This window comes from Sorghum bicolor, chromosome 7, assembly GCF_000003195.3.
Source record: "Sorghum bicolor cultivar BTx623 chromosome 7, Sorghum_bicolor_NCBIv3, whole genome shotgun sequence".
NCBI lineage: Eukaryota > Viridiplantae > Streptophyta > Magnoliopsida > Poales > Poaceae > Sorghum > Sorghum bicolor.
The window spans coordinates 6,233,247-6,252,477 of NC_012876.2; the positions used below are offsets into that span (position 1 = coordinate 6,233,247).

At 46.4% G+C, this 19,231-nt stretch overlaps 2 protein-coding genes and 1 long non-coding RNA gene across 6 annotated transcripts; 2 read left to right on the forward strand and 1 right to left on the reverse strand.

The window, feature by feature from the left end:
• Nucleotides 281–6,709, forward strand: LOC8080895 (LRR receptor kinase BAK1). Its single transcript, XM_002443894.2, has 11 exons — nucleotides 281–773; nucleotides 2,173–2,305; nucleotides 2,392–2,463; nucleotides 2,888–3,031; nucleotides 3,597–3,668; nucleotides 3,755–3,826; nucleotides 3,907–4,019; nucleotides 4,486–4,620; nucleotides 4,697–5,038; nucleotides 5,144–5,538; nucleotides 5,873–6,709. The coding sequence occupies exons 1-11, from the start codon at nucleotides 671–673 to the stop codon at nucleotides 6,185–6,187; spliced, it is 1,896 nt and encodes a 631-aa protein (XP_002443939.2). The 5' UTR covers nucleotides 281–670; the 3' UTR covers nucleotides 6,188–6,709.
• Nucleotides 6,881–11,371, forward strand: LOC8069672 (CRS2-associated factor 1, mitochondrial). Of its 4 annotated transcripts, XR_002454924.1 has the most exons (8): nucleotides 6,881–7,843; nucleotides 7,955–8,082; nucleotides 8,234–8,459; nucleotides 8,536–8,663; nucleotides 8,754–9,103; nucleotides 9,593–9,735; nucleotides 9,871–10,061; nucleotides 10,744–11,371. XR_002454924.1 is itself a non-coding variant. In XM_002443895.2 (5 exons), the coding sequence occupies exons 1-5, from the start codon at nucleotides 7,282–7,284 to the stop codon at nucleotides 9,021–9,023; spliced, it is 1,314 nt and encodes a 437-aa protein (XP_002443940.2). In that variant the 5' UTR covers nucleotides 6,881–7,281; the 3' UTR covers nucleotides 9,024–9,385. The 4 variants fall into 4 exon arrangements, 1 of the variants encoding a protein (XP_002443940.2); XR_002454923.1 differs by lacking the exon at nucleotides 9,871–10,061; XR_002454925.1 differs by lacking the exons at nucleotides 9,593–9,735; nucleotides 9,871–10,061.
• Nucleotides 10,632–10,961, reverse strand: LOC110436947. The gene is made up of 2 exons (XR_002454926.1): nucleotides 10,878–10,961; nucleotides 10,632–10,803 (listed from the first exon to the last, which is right to left on the reverse strand). It is a non-coding gene; the product is annotated as an uncharacterized LOC110436947 (long non-coding RNA).

A 19,231-nucleotide genomic window follows, 5' to 3' on the forward strand; every position in this document is an offset into this window, starting at 1 on the left:
ACTAAACCAGGCCTGAGTTGGTGGTGATCATACGAAACGAAACTTTGTGTGCTGCCCCTCCCTGCCCGGTGTTGGGCCATCCGCACGGGATCCCGCGTCTCGCCGCCCCACGCCGTCCCACTCCCACCCACACGCGCGAGCCCCGTTTCGTTGACTCCGTTCCGGCACCGCCACGCCGTCCCAGTCCCAGTCTCCATCTCCTGCGCTGCGTGCCTGCGTTCTTTGGCGCCGCTAATCCTAAACCCACGCCCACGCTTATAATAAACAAAAAAACATAAGCCAAAACACACACAGAAGCGAGAAGCTTAAAAGCGCTTAACCCCCGCTCCCCTTTCTTCTTCTTCTTCTTCAGAAAAACAATATCCCGTTCGATTCCGTCCCCACCACCCGTGTCTCGTATCGCAATTCTACGCAACCGCAGCAGCGAAAAGGAGGAGAGCCCAGGCGAGGCCGAGGCCGTCGAAAAGCGAGCGCAGCAGAGCGTGGGAGGAAGTGAGAAGGCCCGGGGATCGATTCGGAGAGATCGAGAAAAGAGGGGGATCGAGTCCTCGCCGGCCGGATCGCCCGACCTGCCGGGGGCGGCGGCTGCGGACGGCCTGATCCGACCGATCCGGCGGGAATGGCGGCGGTCCGAGGAGGGATCTAGCGGAGGTCGCGGGGTCGCGCGGCAATGGCTGCGGCGGAGGCTTCGCGGCGGCGACGGTGGGCGTTGTGGGCGCTGCTGCTGCTGCGGCTGCTGCACCCGGCCGCGCTCGTGCTCGCCAACACCGAAGGTACGCGGCTCTCTCTCTCTCCCCGCTTTGTTCGCCTTGCCTTGTCCCTGAGTTGCTCCGTCTGCCGCTGGGCGCTGGCCGCTGGGGGTGTTTCCGGGAGCTCTGCCCTGCTTCCACTGGACCGAATTCAAATGGAGGTCGTGGGTTTACGCCTGTGCTATCGACCGCGGAACCCCAGTGCCGTTTCCGGGGTTTGGTTGGCTGCCATTTCTGGCCCTCGCGGGCGGGCGGGCGGGCGGGTACGAGTCGTTTCTGCGTTGTTAGGTCAAACAAAGTTCGAATTTACTCTGCACCGGATTCGGGTGTTTGGCAACTGGCCGAGCCGAACAAATTCGTCCTTCCTTCTGCACCAAATTTGTGTCTATTTTGCTCTCTGATGAGACCACTTAGAGTTTGCGTCTTTTGCTGTTAGCATGTTCAATTGGATTCCTACTCCCCACTCTGAATTCATTGGACTTTGAGTGTCCAGGCCGATCCCCGTTCTGGTGTTTGTTTCTGCTGCGCCCCTGCGCCCCTGTGCGTTCTGATGACTGCTGTCGCTTAGCATCGTACTACTGTTGCATTAAATTGCTTCGCTAGATTCTGCTTAACGTTTGCTGCGCGCTGATTTGCTTGGGCAACGATAGTATAGTCGCGTTACCGGTCGTTAGGCTTGATTTGGACGTCTCCTGACGTGGTTTTGTTGTTTCTGGATATACTTCTGTTTCTACTAGTTGGTGGCTGGCCAATTCTCAGGGGGGCCTTTTGGTGCCCGTGATTGGTTATGCTACGCAGAGTGATTTTTTCATCCTCCTAGTCCCATGATTTGCTTGTTGGGGGAGTTGAGGGGGAGGGGGATGAGCAGCGGTTTATGGTTGGTTTTAAGTTGCTGATGCTTGGGATGGGATTGGTTAGGAGTTAGGACCTTGCTTTACTTGCTTGTGTTGTTTGCTTGTTTCGGGTGCCGTTAGGCTCATGCTGATGGCGCTTGCTTGAGTATTCTTGGTTATTTATGCTACTTGGATATTGTGTGATGGTCATGGGGCCTATGGGCTATATTTCGTTTGTTTGGAGCAAAGTGTTTTGTCATAGAATGGACAGTTGTCTTGCTGCGTTTTTGCTCGGATGCTTCTACTAATGAGGGGAATTGTTCAAATTCTGAACTGTAGAGCTGAAGCTTTGTCTTACTTGATGTCATTAGCCCATTAGCTACAAGTACTAATGGAATGGATGTTGATATTATTGTTTTCATTTGTGTGATGTTGATCTTTTTTAATTTATGGCTACCTAAGCTACCTAAGTCCTAAAAGGGATATTGGTTGCCACAACTCTACGGCTTTACTGATTGATGTATCCCTTTACTCGTTTGGGTGACATTTCTAACAAAAGAAGTCTGTATTTTCTATTCTGCTATTGACAGGTGATGCCTTGCATAGCTTAAGGACTAACTTAAATGATCCTAATAATGTTCTACAAAGTTGGGATCCCACTCTGGTCAACCCCTGCACTTGGTTTCATGTTACCTGCAACAATGACAACAGTGTTATCAGAGTGTAGGTTCACCTTTTCCTCCACTATATTTCATCAGTGACTTGCACCTATTCTGTATTTCCTAGTGAAAGTTTTTCTTCATTTGCAGTGATCTTGGAAATGCTGCACTATCAGGAACTTTGGTTCCGCAACTTGGCCAGCTCAAAAACTTGCAGTACCTGTAAGTTCTCTTCCTTTGCTGTGCCTTGAAATCCCATACCGATTTTGCATGTGGCGGAAGATTTTATTATCTTTCTAGGTGAAAACATTTCATGCATGATTGCTCATATAAGAAATATCCTGTTCAGAATACTTATTACATAGATGAAAATAAGGTTATGCTGCTGTGTTGCTCTGGTGAGGCATAATACATAGTACATCTTCCTGTCAAAATAAGTGACTGGCATATTCTGTCTTCAAATGGCGAGCCTGTCTTGTATAAAATGACAATGCTGTTGGCACTATTAACTGTGATGACATCATAGTAACATTCACCGCCTTCGTTAATCACTAATGACCTCAACCATTTACTGTGGCATGCCATAACTCAGTTACTTTGTTTTTAAAATATTAGTCACTGCCTTCATATATTATTTTTAATGCAGGGAGCTCTACAGTAATAATATCAGCGGCATTATACCTAGTGAACTTGGGAATCTTACAAACTTGGTCAGTTTGGATTTGTACCTGAACAACTTCACTGGTTCGATACCAGATTCATTGGGGAAGCTATTGAAGCTGCGGTTCTTGTAAGATATCTGCACTGATTTTCCCTACTATTCACTAAAGTAAAACCTGTTAAGAGTAGGAATCTTTTGGCTTACGCACTGAATCTATCTGTCGTCGTTGGTTGCTTCATCCCATCTATATGTGTTGACCAAGTGAGATCTTCTATGATGTTGAGATTTCACTAGGCCACATACATGGTAGCTGGCTTGTTAAATGACTTAAATCACGATTTTGTTTACTCATGAATGAAGTTACTTTTTTCATTGAAGTTTTAAGAATGTAGCTGCATAGCCTCATTGGGTCCCATATTCCCATTGGAAGAAGTTAGATTTTCCAGGACAGATTTGCTATTCATGGCAGACTTGAGTGATTCCTTGTGTTTGAAAGTGACCCTTGCCGCATCTATATTGTATAGTTAGATTATTTATATCCAGCAATCTGTTTTTAATGTTTTAAGGTGTCTATCTCTATCATTTTGTTAGGTTTTTAACTTATTATAATTTCTAAGTTGTCTTATTTTTTGTATGAAATTGCCTGTGTATGTTTCTCATTTGACACATCTTTGAACTTTTGTGCGGGGCATAGGCGTCTTAACAACAACAGCCTTACTGGTTCAATTCCAAAATCATTAACTGCTATCACTGCACTCCAAGTTCTGTAAGTATTTATTTCTCAGTTTGCATAGTTAGTCTGGTTTTAATTAGTAAATATAACATGGAAATTAAATGTTTCTATTATCACAGGGATCTGTCAAATAACAATTTGTCTGGAGAAGTTCCATCAACTGGTTCCTTTTCATTATTCACCCCTATCAGGTAAAGCTATAATTTTAGCGGAAAATTTCATTTTTTTAAGCCATAATGCTTCTGCTATTCACACCTGTCTTCTTTTGCAGTTTTGCGAACAACCCTAATTTATGTGGTCCTGGCACTACAAAACCTTGTCCTGGTGCTCCTCCCTTTTCTCCACCTCCTCCATACAACCCTACAACCCCTGCGCAATCACCAGGTGATTTATTCAGATTGTCCAGTGAAATCCTTGAGTTCAATAGGACCTTTCCTGTCTTGCTCTTTCATCCAAATGACATCCTAATTGGGATTTGTGTACCTCCAAAACAAGCATAATGCTTTCTAGGCTGGTGAGTGATAAGGAATAACTGCACTTTTTTCCTGAAAATTAAGTTTAAAAAAATAATTCGTAATAAGTAGCCAGATCCTAACAATTTGGTACTATGATTCTGTGCTGCACTATTAGTCAGTGACTCAGCGATATGTCTGTGTTGTACTGCTGTTAACTTGCTATAGTGGGATACTGGGATAGGACAGGAAGCTACATGACCTGTACCTCGTGTGATGCAGGGATGCAGCACAAGTCAATAACTACCGTCTTTTCTTTTGTCCTTATCTGCATTAGTATGTCAGTAATTAAGGGTATGGAACATATGGCTTTGCTGCTGACATCTTATTTCGTGCAGGAAGTAGCTCTTCCAGTACTGGAGCAATTGCTGGTGGAGTGGCTGCTGGCGCAGCCTTGCTGTTTGCTATTCCTGCAATTGGTTTTGCCTATTGGCGACGCAGGAAACCTCAAGAGCATTTCTTCGATGTACCTGGTAAGTATTCAACAGCAGGAGAATAATTTAGGCAATAACATTGAATCAACTTAATGTGAGATTTTGAATGTGGCAGCCGAGGAAGATCCAGAGGTGCATCTTGGCCAGCTTAAAAGATTTTCACTACGAGAATTACAAGTTGCAACAGATGGCTTCAGCAATAAGAACATTCTTGGAAGAGGTGGATTTGGCAAAGTCTACAAAGGACGGCTGGCAGATGGATCATTAGTTGCTGTTAAGAGACTAAAGGAAGAGCGCACGCCTGGTGGGGAATTACAGTTTCAAACAGAAGTTGAGATGATTAGTATGGCTGTACACAGAAATCTATTGCGTCTTCGTGGATTCTGTATGACACCAACAGAAAGGTTGCTTGTGTATCCATACATGGCTAATGGAAGTGTTGCATCACGTTTAAGAGGTATTTTTATTTTCTATTATAGTGCTGTTCACATACTTCATGTTACACCTCTCTAACAGCAGTATCAAACTCTGAAGTTTTAATTACTTTGGTTTTATTTTGTAGACCGGCCACCAGCTGAACCTCCGCTAGATTGGCAAACAAGAAGAAGGATTGCATTGGGTTCTGCTAGGGGCCTGTCTTATTTACATGATCATTGTGATCCAAAGATTATTCATCGTGATGTCAAAGCTGCAAATATTTTGTTAGATGAAGACTTCGAAGCTGTGGTGGGGGATTTTGGTTTGGCCAAACTAATGGATTACAAGGATACCCATGTAACTACTGCTGTTCGTGGAACGATTGGGCACATTGCACCTGAATACCTTTCAACAGGAAAATCCTCTGAGAAAACTGATGTATTTGGCTATGGAATTACGCTTTTAGAGCTTATTACAGGACAACGTGCCTTTGATCTAGCTCGCCTTGCTAATGATGATGATGTCATGCTTCTTGACTGGGTAATTAACTAAGCCATTTCCTTTGTTCAGATTGCAACCTAAATGTTCGTGCCTTTTTGTGGCTTCAATACTATGTAGGGGTAGGTGGTCGCTTTTTCCTATGCAATCATTAAAAATTTGCTAATCGTTTCATCCAATGACAAATAGAGCTTTGATAATGTCTAAGAAATAAACATTTTAACTGAATTGGTGCATTGTGACAGGCTGACAGCTAAAACAAGTAGAGTGGCATGCTCCTGTCTCTGAAATTTCTTATATTTGCATTCTTTTGATATGACCTGACTTGGCTAGCAAATTAATTAACATTGTGTTCGTGTTCATTTGCTTTGTGCAGGTCAAAGGATTGCTCAAGGAGAAGAAACTGGAGAGTCTGGTCGATTTAGATCTAGAGCACACCTACATCGATGTTGAGGTGGAATCTCTAATCCAGGTCGCGCTCCTCTGCACTCAGAGCAACCCCTCGGAGCGTCCTAAGATGTCAGAGGTTGTGAGGATGCTCGAAGGCGATGGTCTCGCCGAGAGGTGGGAGGAGTGGCAGAAGGTAGAAGTAGTACGGCAAGAGGTCGAGCTAGGCCCTCATCGAACTTCAGAATGGATTCTCGACTCGACCGACAACCTCCACGCTGAACAGCTGTCAGGGCCGAGGTGAAGGCAGCTTGAGACCATGGACCCCCACTAATTCTTATATTTTGCAAGGGCAATAGCGACGCGTATCAATCATCCTAGTCAAAAATCCCCCGAATATTGTTCATACCAATCGGTGGGTGAAGCGAAGATGCGATGTGCTTTGGATGTATATTGCTGACGCGTCACTGTTGAGTTCTTATATGGGAGGTCAGCAGAGCTCGAGGAGCTAATGTCATGTGCAGTGCAGTTGCTGCAAGCACCAGTGCTTCTGTATTTGTAAAGGTAGGAGCTGAGGTGCTGCGGCTATCATCTGGGTCTGCGATAAGTTAATTGTACTGATAGTTGACATCTAACTATTTTGTGTATCAAAATGTAAGGTTGGAACTGGTGGGAACCATTTTGTATCTCCCCTCCTATTAAAGGATCGGATGATATAGGTGTGCCTATGAACCTGTTCTGGCTGGCAAGTTTAACCAGAAATGTCCGTACTGATTGTTGTAGTAATGTCTGTAGTTACCTAAAAGGGTTAGGAGGCCCAGTTTTATATCGATGATCTCTCCATTTTCGTGTTCAGATTTCAACTTACAGGTACTTTCACTCTTGTCGCTCGGTAAACTAGTCTAGCTCTGGATGAACTGTGCATCTCAACCCAATTTCTTGGTGTATAATTAGGGCTCGTTTGGTTCTCTTTGTTAAATTTTAGCCAACTAAACTTCAGTAGCTAAACTTTCAAACAGAACAACTAAAAAGAGACTAAAATACTTTAGTCCTACTAGTCAGCTAAGAGTAGCTAAAATAATTTTAGCTGCTAAAATAGTCTTACTAGGGGAACCAAATAGTCTGTTATTCTTTGCTCTGAAATTAGTATCACACTGCGTTCTATACGGGCCTACTTGCTTGAGATCACAGTGACAGTGTGGATCAGAGCCTGATACATTCGAATCGGGCCGTTCGTTTGTCGAGGCAGCCTTCCATTGCACGGACGCGATTTCTTCTCCCCCCAAAACCCCACTACCAGGAGAGGCTTTGTTCTGTACTTGTGACCCTTCAAACCCCACCGCACCGCCGCCCGCCGGCTGTCTCCCAGCTCACCGCCGGCGCCCTCACCGCCGCCCCATGCTCCTCGCCCCCATCCTCCTCCTCCGCCGCGCGCGCGCACCACCCACCCTCCCTCCCCGCCGCCACCTCTCGCGCCTCCTCGACCGCTACGGCTTCGTGGCCCCGGACTCCCTCGCCCCGGCGGCCCCGCGAGAACCTCCCAGCGACACAGCCTCCTCGACGAAGAAGCGCCGCGCGAAGAAGCCGCCGTACCGCCCGCCGTCCTCGCTGGACCGAGGCGGCCGGCCGCCGGCGCACTCCGACCTCCCCTTCGACTTCCGCTTCAGCTACACCGAGAGCACCCCGGCGTCCAAGCCCATCGGGCTCCGCGAGCCCAGGTACTCCCCGTTCGGCCCCGGGCGGCTCGACCGGCCCTGGACGGGGCTCTGCGCGCCCGCCGTCGACGCTACCCTGCGCGACGTCGAGGCAGAGGATCCCCTTCCCGACGCCGAGAAGGGGCTGGAGGAGGCGCGACGGCGAGAGCGGGAGCGCGTGCTGGGAGAGCCGCTCACCCCCGCTGAGCGTGCGTTCTTGGTCGACAAGTGCCAGAAGAACCGCACCAAGCGTCAGATCAACCTTGGTAGGATTGGATTTTTCTGGAGCAGTTGTAGCTCGTGGCTTTGCTAATTTGGGGGAGTGCATTTCAGACTGTCCTGATGAATGATGTTGACTCGTTTGTTAATTTCTCTAGGGAGAGATGGGCTTACTCATAACATGCTAAACGATATTCACAATAACTGGAAGACTTGTGAGGCTGTCAGGATAAAATGCCTCGGTGTGCCAACGGTTGATATGCAAAATGTGTGCCATCAGCTTGAGGTAGCTACTTGTATCAAATCTCCTAGAAAGCATAGCACTCTTACTTTCAGTTGCAGTGACCATGTATTTAGGAGCTTATAGTTTGATGTCACTGGTTGTAATTGCGACATTTGATTGAGCAGAAGCATGACTATGGCAACTTCTTGTCCAGGATAAAACTGGTGGCGTGATCATCCACCGGCATGGTAGCCTGTTGATACTGTACAGGGGTAGGCATTATAATCCAAAGAAAAGACCTGTGATTCCGTTGATGCTGTGGAAACCTGCTGAACCTGTTTACCCGAGGCTAATCAAAACAACAATAGAAGGGCTCACAGTTGAGGAGACAAAGCAAATGAGGAAGAAGGGCCTACATGCTCCTGTTTTGACAAAGCTTGGTAATTTTGCTCCCCTTGTCCACCTAGATATACATATTTGTACATAACTGTATGAAACAACCATCCTATCTCACAGCCAAGAACGGATACTATGCTAGTATTGTGCCAATGGTCCGGGATGCCTTTTTGATGGATGAGCTAGTACGAATAGACTGTAAAGGATTGCCAAAAAGTGACTATAAGAAGATTGGAGTCAAGCTCAGGGTGAGTGTATGGGTACATATTGAAATTGCATATGTAAACTGAAGATGATTTATAACAGAGTATACTTCCCACCCTCTTATTTTGTTGTAGGATCTTGTTCCTTGCATTCTTGTCTCCTTTGACAAGGAGCAAATTATTGTTTGGAGGGGAAAGGAAGTTGGAAGCCTACAAGATCAAACACAGAAGTCATTCCTTTCATTTATTGACTCAGATGGTGCATCAGTGAAGGATGAGACTGGTGATCAGGAACAAATACCAAGTGATTGGTCTTCTGATGAGTGTTCTGCGATCAGCAGCTCAGATGAAGTGCCAAATGACAAGCCAGTAATTTCTGATCTAGACTCTTCTAAGTCGATCTGACATATCCAGAATACACAGTTCACATAGTTACAAAGCTGTTACTGGACATCAACAATTGGGAGTCGGCAGTACAAGCTTGGGTATTCTCTATCCATGATAGTTGTATTCTATCACCTGTAGCCATGGCAATTTCTAAGCCTTTCATATACACCACTGTTTTTGGGCAATGTATATTTTTCCCCTATCCATAGATTAACAGAGGTTCCTTTGGACGGATGGAGTAGACACCTGATCTGACATTATTGTATTTGAGGTTCAAGGACATATTTTACAAACCTCATTTGACGTTACACAATAGCATCATGTAAAGCTTAACATTGATTTAACCATGCTATCCAGTTACTTCAAGTTCTATCCTTGAATATTGTCTGTGTTCATGTTGTTGTTCAACTATCAATTGAGGATTGTTTGATCCTTTTTTTATGTTTTTTTTTGGGTCATAGTACATTTATTGGAACTCCAGGGGGGAAAGTGGTGTGGATTGTTTGATTCCATGAATTGAAACTAATATCTAGAAAGTACTTCCCATTTCATTATTAGATGACTTTCCAGTTCCTCTCAATTCGTAGGAACCAAACAGGGCCGGCATCTGTTTCTCTGTTCTGCATTTGTTGATGCATGGTGTCCCTTTGGCCTTGGTTAGTAACGACAGCATGTCAACAACTCAGGATCGAACAATCCATCCAAACATAAGATATTGGAGGAAAACAAGGTAGACAACAGGACAGTTTATCTATCTGTCCATTAGGCTTTGTGAGTTGTGACTGAATTTGATTTCCTCCAGTAGTAGAACCTCAAATTCATTTGTTGTGAGATTGTTTTCCTCATTTCATATGTGACTGAGCAGCTCTAGTCATTGCCGTCTTGCCTACTTGCTCATGTTGGGTGACTGCACACCAGCCATGTGCTGAAAACCATCTCCTAAATGGAGCATTCAAGATCAGAAGAAACTGAACCCTCTTTCCTTCCCCTGTCGATGGTTCATATCCCTCTAATCCTCACTTCAAATGCCATCTTGAGGAGAATAAACCTGTTCTGGTACATCTGCTCTCATGTTCATTATAGCTTATGCGTTGTCCTTTTTCTCAAAAAACTTAAAATAAAATACCTGTCAACTTCCATTATTCCTCCACTGATAAAGTTGCAATATCAGTGGACTTGGCAAACGTTCGAAGCTAGAGCTGTCACTGATTATGAACCATCACTGGTAGCATTATCAGTGATGGTTTGCAAACCAACAGTGATAATCCCCATTTGCACTGAGGAACATATATGCTGTGTCTAGTCTAGTTCATGTCACAGGCAGAGTTATGCAGTTTAACTGAGTTTCAAGCTGTATAGGCAAGCTCTTATTGTTTTGTTAGAGAATTAAACTAAAGCAGAAAATTTTTCACACAGTGTGTTCTCTAGTTCAGCAATTGTCACATTCTAGTTCATTCTGATTACCTGGTACAAAATTAAAGCTAGGTACCCAACATTGGGGAGGGTTCCTCCTCGGTTGCAGTTAGTACCATGACAAAGTAAGGAACAAGTTTGGAGCCCAAAGTATTGCACCTGCATCACATGATCGTTCAACCGTAGTTATCCAGATGAATTACTTGTTGCTGCTGGATAAACCACTGTACACAGTGTATACATTGCATTCAGTGCTTTACTAAATAATAGTAGTAGAAGATTGTGCATCACTTTTGATGAAATAATACTTGTCCCTGCTTCTCAGGTCGGTTTACTTACCTCAAATCCACACTTCAAATGGAGGACATATACCATCCCAGCAAATCTGTTCAGCAACCAAGGCATCAGTTGTACTGTACTTCAGATCTTGGAGGAAACCAAGCTGAAATTGGCGATTACCTTTTGCAGACTCTGATTACCAGTTAGTTTGTTTTCCTCCCACCCTCATTTTCAGCACCCGATGATCACTCAGCAAGTAGGAACAACAAATGACCTGGAAAGTGGAAACATGCCGAAATTCTCCTTGTATCATCAAAGGATGCTTTTTATAGCTCCATTGAAACTACATTTTACAGTAAAGGGTAGGTCAGGGCAAAGCAAACTTTTATTTTTCACCAGAAAGGGCAGGGCGAGTTTTGAGCAAGGCAGCATGATCAGTACTGAACAAATGTTTCTAGCAAAACTAAATTTGTCAGGGTTCAGGGGGTGAGGAGTATAGATTCTTGCATTTGACATTGAAGCTTGAAGCCCTTATTTTGGGCCTGGTTTGTACTAACAGTTAGTCGACAGTTCAGTATCACTTAATTCAACCTAGGTTAGATATTGGAGGACAACAAACTCGATGACCAACATGGATTGTGTCTGTTTGTCTGTGACAGTGATTGGGAGTATGATTTCCTTCAGTACTCACTTTGGGTGATTGCATGTCAGCTATATGCAGGAAAACATCTCCGGGGATGGGCCATTCAAGATGAGATATTAGAGGAAACTGAACCTTTCTTCCAATGGATGGTTCAGTTACCTCTAATCCTCACTTCAAATGGCACAAATGATGCTGGTAGCATCTCTCTTCATGTTGTCTGTAACTGTCACCACCAGGCTATCGACTGAAGGTGAGATATTGGAGGAAAACAAACCGACCGGCAATCATGTTTACCCATCGAACCCGTTGCAGAATCGGATGGTCAATCGGTTTGCTTTCCTCCAACTCTCACTTTCAGTGCCTGACACTTGCTAGCTTGTCGTAACAACAGGGTGGAATGGGAAGAACACAGAGTCATAGACTACCTGTTGGGAGGTGAGAAGCTACCCTGCATTGGCTGTGAAGGCGTTGCTGTGCAGCTCGACCCAAATTTATAGGCCTCCATGAGAATGAGAAGGCACCCTTGGGAGTTTAGGACTCAGGAGAGGAGCAGCATCAAGTTTTCTGTTACACCTGCCCTTCATACAGATTATGCCTTGCTGCCCCATTGTTAAAAAGCTGCAAAAAGCATGGCGCCTTGCCTTGTACTGTGTAAGCGTGCTTGTCACATACTAGTCACATGCAGCGGCTTCGGGCCTTGTTTAGATTCGAAAAGTTTTTGATTTTGACACTGTAGCACTTTTGTTTTTATTTGACAAACATTGTCTAATTATGAAATAACTAGGCTTAAAAGATTCGTCTGACGATTTACAATTAAACTGTAAAATTAGTTTTTATTTTCATCTATATTTAATGCTCCATGTATGTGCCGAAAGATTCGATTTGACGAGGAATCTTAAAAAGTTTTTGGTTTTTAGGGTGAACTAAACAAGGCCTCAGTTTAGTTCACCATGAACTAAATTCGAGAAATATTTTACTGTGTTAAGTTTCTTTGTAAGTGCAAGGTGATATAGAGACATAGTTTGCATACATAAGCTACTTAATGAAATACATGTGAAGTAGTGTTCTCGAAAAAAAGCTTATACCCATAAGATAAGAGCACTCCTGCCATCACATATTTCACATGTCAGTAAATTGTGGAATTAATTCCTGATGATATCTGGCATTTGCCATGTCAATTGACACGCTACAAAATTATTTGCTCACGGCTGAAATATATAGTGAGTGCATCTCCAGAGATCATCGAGTCTAAACATTTGGACCCGAGTCTCCATTCGAATGGAGGTGAGGGTACACTGTTTTTCTTCCTCGCAGCACCGATGCGGCCCACTGCACCACAGCTCCTCCTCTGTCTCCATCTCTGGCGGGCTTAGAAGGAAGAGGCTCGGGAGAGGCAGAGAAGCCAGACAGTGAGATGGTGATCGAGCGGTAATTAGGGGCCCTGGCAGTGATAGAGGCAGGGACAGTCGAGCTAGGTCAGGGTGGGGCATTGTGGCGGCTCGCCGTCAAGCATGGCCATATCGAGAGTCGAGGGCGTGGAGTGGAAGGAGACTGCCACACGTGAAGCTCCCACGAGACCCTACCGTGCCTACGGAGGAAGGGCGCATTGAGGTGGTGGAGAAGAACACATTGAGGTGGGGGAGAAGAAGAACAACAATGTATTCTGAGATTTTTGACCAAGTCCGATTCGATTCTTCACTCTCGGTTCAAAGTGTAAGAGAATTGGAGTGAACTCACGCCTCTGTGTTCTTTGGCAATATGCTCATATACGAATACACAAGTGCCAAAACACTACAACCATACACCACTAACTAGCTTATAGCACCCTGAAGACTGGATTGGCTGAAGATCGACCAAGTACAACAAACTAACAACCGATCATGATGGTTGCATACACAAAGTCCGAGTCGACCTCGACCAATTTTTTACACGGAAAGCACCATTCCATCCACGGAACTCGCTTTATATATGTCAACGTGCCAAACTGCAACGCCGCAACCACAACACCACCATCCACGCGGCTTGCCGGAGGGCCAACGCTTCGTCATCACCTATCTGTCCCTGGTGATTGACCCGGGCAGCGCTGTCGTCGCCCTGCCGCCCCGGCTGGTGCACGTCAACTGTGGTTCTCTAAAACGCAGTCTATTGCAAGAATTGCCCAAGTCCGACTCGACGTGGAAAGCAAATTCGATGCGTGGAACGAACTTGCTCTATATATCTCTCGGCGCGCCAAACCGTATGCCCATAACACCACCAATTCATTTGATCTGACGCAAAAAATGGAGGAGAAATCGCAGTCCCAGTTCAGGGGCTCGCAGCCTGTGCATCGCCACCTTGCGCCCTGTTGCTAAAATTTAGCAAGGGGAACTAAGCATGGTTGCATTGGCAAATTGTTCTTCACCTCGCCCGTTCTGTCAGAGATGATTGATTGGAGGCAAAAGAATGCATGACGAACCACGGTGTTGCACATGTCGTTGGAGGTTGACCACCACCTCTGCATCACCAGTAGTCGTGTTTATGCATCCTTGCAGAATTTGATGTCAAGTCGCTTTGCTTTCCTCCAACACTCTCACTTTCAATGCCTGACACTTGGGTTGTCGTAACAATGTGAATTAGGAAGAATAAAGATAAAGATGAGATGTTGGTTGTCATAACAATGTGAAATAGGAAGGATAGAGACGAGCTCTACCCTGCATTGGTTGTGAAGGCGTTGCTGTGCAGCTCGACCCAAATTTATAGAGAAGGCACCCTTGGGGACTACAGTAGAGTAGCATTTTCTGTTACACCTACCCTTCATACAGATTATGCCTTGTCCCCTTTGTTAAAAAAAAGCTTCAAAAGCATGGCGCCTCGCGTTTTACTGTGTACTAGCGTACTTGTCACATGCAGCTTTCCTGGCTTCAGCTCAGTTCACCATGTTCTGGTAGGGGTGTGGGTGTGATGTAGAGAGACACTGTTGACACCCACACCCCTACCAGAACATTGTTGCTGCCACTACATGTTAGTAACACTGTGGAATTCTTGCCGATATCTTCTCTCTCATTTACCGTATCTTTTTTTTTCTTAAATACACAAAAGATTTATGTATCATTGTAATTAAGCAAAAGTAACCATACAAACTACACGCTTCTTGCAAGTGGCCTAGGAGGTATTCGTAACCATACAAACCACACGCTTCTTGCAAGTGGCCTATGAGGTATACATGACGATAGCTATAGCTGCTGGACTGTCCTAGGTTTCAATATTACACAAATAGTATACAACCCGAGGTATACATAGTGATGCAACCTAAGAGGTGGCCTGCCTGCACTATCCTTTATTTCCGGTCATATATATGTGAAGAGCACATCCAATGCTTCGATGTTGGAAGTGGTCAACTTACTATTGAAGAGTTCGTCATAGGCCTTCCGTTCCGACATGCTTAGTGTTAAAGTACCCATGACCAAGCTCATACGTTGTATGACAAGAACCTCACTTTACATGGATGCGGAGAGAGGCTCTAAGCCACCAGCTACTTGCTCTGCAACGAGAGTGCCGGCATAGTAGGTGATGGCTACTTGGGAAGCTGATGAATTAGCAGGATCAACTTTCTTCAGCACTCGCTTGGTAAAGCTCTTGAGGTGGAGTTGTCGTTGTCCTCGGCCGAAGGGCTATCTCGCGGCGACATACTAAACAGGCCATCGTTCGCCATCAGCTCGGTCAGGCCAAAACCTGGTGGATAAGGTGCTTCAGCTCCTGACTTGGTGGCACTAGCCATTTATGATTTTTAGGGGTGGCTCCCAACCTCCGTAAAGGAGGTCATCATCAGGCGCCCCTCCAGGAGGGCTTTTACAAATCAAGGATTTGTAGGGGGCGGCTCAACTCTTACAAATTATTTTCTGGAAACCAAAAAAATCCCTAAAAAATAGCAAAACATTTTATTTTATTTCGGGGAGGCCTCCACCGGTCAGCCACACCATCCATCTACTACTGTGATTTTTTTCCACAACTTTTTCGCACTTTGCTGCCCCGAGGTTTCGAACCGCCGACCTCTCTTCTCTCTCTCACGCACGCGACCTCCACTACCACCACAAAGTTTCATAACTTTTCGAGATCTACAATTTTCATTTAAGGAGTTTCTCCGTACGAGGCCATTTATAAAATTTAAATTTTAAATATGAGAAATCCAAATGTATTTTTGCATGACAAGATGATTTCAAATGAAAAGGTTACCTACTAGAAAGTTCCGTAACTTTTTGAGAGCTATATTTTTTGTTTAGGAAGTTTTTCCACCCCAGGTCATTTGAAAAATTCAAATTTTATTTTTTTAAAATTCAAACATAGTTTTGCATGACAAGATGACTTAAAATCAAAAAGTTTCCAACTATAATATTTCATAACTTCTCAATATCTACAAAGTTTATTTTGATCATTTCTCCATCCAAGGTTGTAGTTTTACTTAACAAAATAAATTCAAATGAAAAAGTTGTTAACTACAAAATTCTATAACTTCTCAAGATCTATAAATTTTATTTTGGTCATTTCTCCATCCGAGGTTGCTTTCAAAAATTCAAATTTTAGTACTTTTTTTTAAATATTCAGCGTCTATTTTTTAGGGACGGCTCAATATCTACCTGCCCCCTATAAAATGATTTGTAGGAGCAGCTGGATATTGAAAACCACCCTTACAAATATACGCCCATTTGTAGGCGCGGCTGGATATTAAGCCTCTCCTACAAATTAATTTGTAAAGACGACTCGCCCCTACAAATAAAGAATCATTTAGAGGCAGCTCAATATCCCGTCGCTGCTATAAGAAAAGACCCGTGGCACTTACAAATGATTTTTTTTTCAGGTAGTGTGATCTGCGCCACCTGTGATTGCATGACCTGTGGCTACCCCCATGCTCTCGGGACAACAGGGCTCAGGGCTGAGACCGTTGCCACCTGAGTGGCGGCGTGAGGGGACGAGGAGACGTCAGGGCCGGCGACCATCTTCCATAGAGGCTGCCGCTTGAGTTGAGGGGGAACAGCCAAGTGAATGACCCATGGCGACGAGCGAGGATATAAACTTGTTCAGTATCGGGTCCTCCCTCCCTCACGTCACTTTTACAACTCCGGCCCCAAGTCCGAATCGACGCCGGAACGAAGTACGAGCTTGCTCTCTTATATATATCTCGACGCACAAGCACAGCTCCACCAAATTCATCTGACGCGAAAATGGCGGAGTCGCAGTTCAGGGGCGCCGGCGCCGTGTTGCACATGTCGTCCGAGGATGGCCGCCGCCTCTGCATCACCGGCATGTCGTTGGTCGACCCGTCGTGCGTGCGCGGCGACCGCGTGGTGAACGTTTGGGCGGAGGTAGTCGGGCAGGAACAGGAGAAGCGCGCCATCGGCACGTTGTCGTCCAAGGACCCCGTCGTCGTGTCCGTGGTGCCACCGGTGGTCCTCGCCGGCGAGTTCGTCCTGCGCCATGACCTGGCCGTGCCCGCCGCTGTCCGGCTCAACGTCCGTGTTCTTGCCCCGCCGGAGCCGTCGTCGTCGTCCTCAGGCGACGTCGAGGAGCTAGAGGCGGTTCTCGTCCTCGGCGTAGACGACGTGGAAGCGGTGGTCGTGCAGCAGGACGAGGACGACGACGACGACGAGGTGGACCAAGGGGTAGAGTACGAGCCTATGAGCGAGGACGACGCCGCGGAGCGTTACGATAGCGACAACGGCGAGGACGACGACGTCGGCGGCGTGCTCGGTGCTCGCGACAGCAGAAAGAGGCTTGTCGCCGCCGCCGCGCCGGCGTGGAGCGTCGTGCCAGACGGGGAGTATCTTGGCCCGCCGCGGTTCGCCGTCGTCGGGAACACCGCCGGCTTCATGCGCGTCGCCGCCGCGGAGGCGCCCATCGGGGTCGGGGACCAAGAAAGCAAGGAGATTCTCGTGCTGTACCGCTACACCCGCTTCTCGGGGACACGGAGCGGGCGGCGGCGAGAAGTGGAGGCGTACCGGAGGACCAAACTCCACCGCCTCCGCTTCGCCGTGCCGCCTGCCGCCGGCGACTTGGCAAGATCTCTGGCATGGGCCGGGTCGTCTCTAGGTCCACTGATCTACCCCGGCCTCTTCCGCCAGCAGCTCGCGGACCTGTGGACGAGCCTTCTGCTGGCGACGCCGGCGGCGAACGCCGTCCCTCCGGGAGTCGGGCGTCTCCAGGTGATCGTGGACGTCGGCATCCTCCGGCTCGAGGACTACACGGTGGAGCGCATGGCGCACATGCGCGGTGAGCTGGTGAGCCAGGTGCTGGAGCCGTGGCCCGTGCACTACTACCACGTCGACATGGAGCTGCGCCTGCCGGAGCCGGTGCCAGGCAACAGGAGGAGGATCGCCGCCGACGACGAGGAAGAGGAGGAGGAGTGCTGCATTTGCTTCGAGTTGTTGGAGTCCGGGGTGGCGGCATGGCCGGGATGCGGGCACGTGTTCCATGGCGCCTGCGTGGGGAAGACGCTGGAGAGGAGCGAGATGTGCCCGCTCTGCAGGCACAGGTTGTCGGACCAGAGCTCAAGTCTGAAGTCTGATTAGGGTGAACAAATTTTTTTTCTTCCATTGTTCACATCTGATTAGGGCAGATTACGATCGATCGGATCTCCACAAAAGTTACTAGATGTATGTAAACGGGTGCTTCTGTTTTGGGCAATGTACTAATATACAGACATGTGTTCATTTCCCGGGCGATCTGTTGTTCGCTTATATTTAACTGTGTTAGTTATCCATTTTTCTTGTTTATTTATATTTATTTATGCTTGTGTTTTATATAAGCACCACGGAGACAATGTCTCACTGGACTACTGGAGACCTGCCACTAGCTCCCTTGCTCTCGACGTTACTCTCCCTCGGTTAGCCATTTCCGGCTTGGAACGGCACTAATATGCTGTCTCTCAGTGGCGAGTCAGGATGTTGAAATTGAAACCCCTGGTGAAAAAGCAGCAGAGGCGGGAAGCAAACCTCTTCATGAACGTGCCATAGGAAGCAAGGCCCAAGCGGAGGGAGGACTCGGCCCAACCCGAAGTACGCTGGACCTCCGGCATAGGCGTGTGGCTGACAGACAGGCTGAGCCGCTGAGGGATTGGAAGACATTGGTCGGCTGTGCGTCTGGAGAATCACGGCGAGGTCGGCCCAAAATCTGTGTGTTTGGTTTGGTTAATTAATGCAAGCACTGTCAATTGGAATACACGTGCATACATCAATCTTCAATTGTTATTAGAAGACAAGACTCAAACTGAACTCAGTATATATATAGCTATATAGAAACCAAAGTACAAATGATCGTTGCAGGCGGTGAAAGAATAACTGTGTACAATCACTACTACAACCTGTCAATTCTCAGAACCGAAAAGGCCTGCTCAATCAGCACTGTCCGAACCTATGATCTTCAGAAAAGAAATTCATATTCTCCTAGCATCTTGCCCATGAATAGTCCCGATTACACGTGATACATTGGATGATAGCTATATAGAAAAAGCAGTAGTGATTCAACAGAAATTGCAAACAGTACCAAATGACCAAAGAGCGTTTATTTACATCATGTCGTTCCCACGGAGCTGGAACTGTGTAGCTCCCCATGGCTCAAGCAAAGTAGCATATCAGCTTTGGATATCATATCACAGGAGCCCGAGAAATTTTGAAACTTGACCCACAATTTGAGTGCCCCTTGAAACTTGACCCACGATTGGTAAGCCTTTAGAAATATGACCCAAGTCACGCGAATTCTTTGGAAATTTAGTCTTTTCGGAATTTTAGTGATTTCAATAATTCCAGCCATGTTTTCACACTGTTTGGAGCCTGGGAAAAGACCAGATTGCCCCTCCCTTGTCTCTCTGTTTTGTTCCGTCGCAAGGAGAACCTGATTACTTGTTCCAAACGACAATATG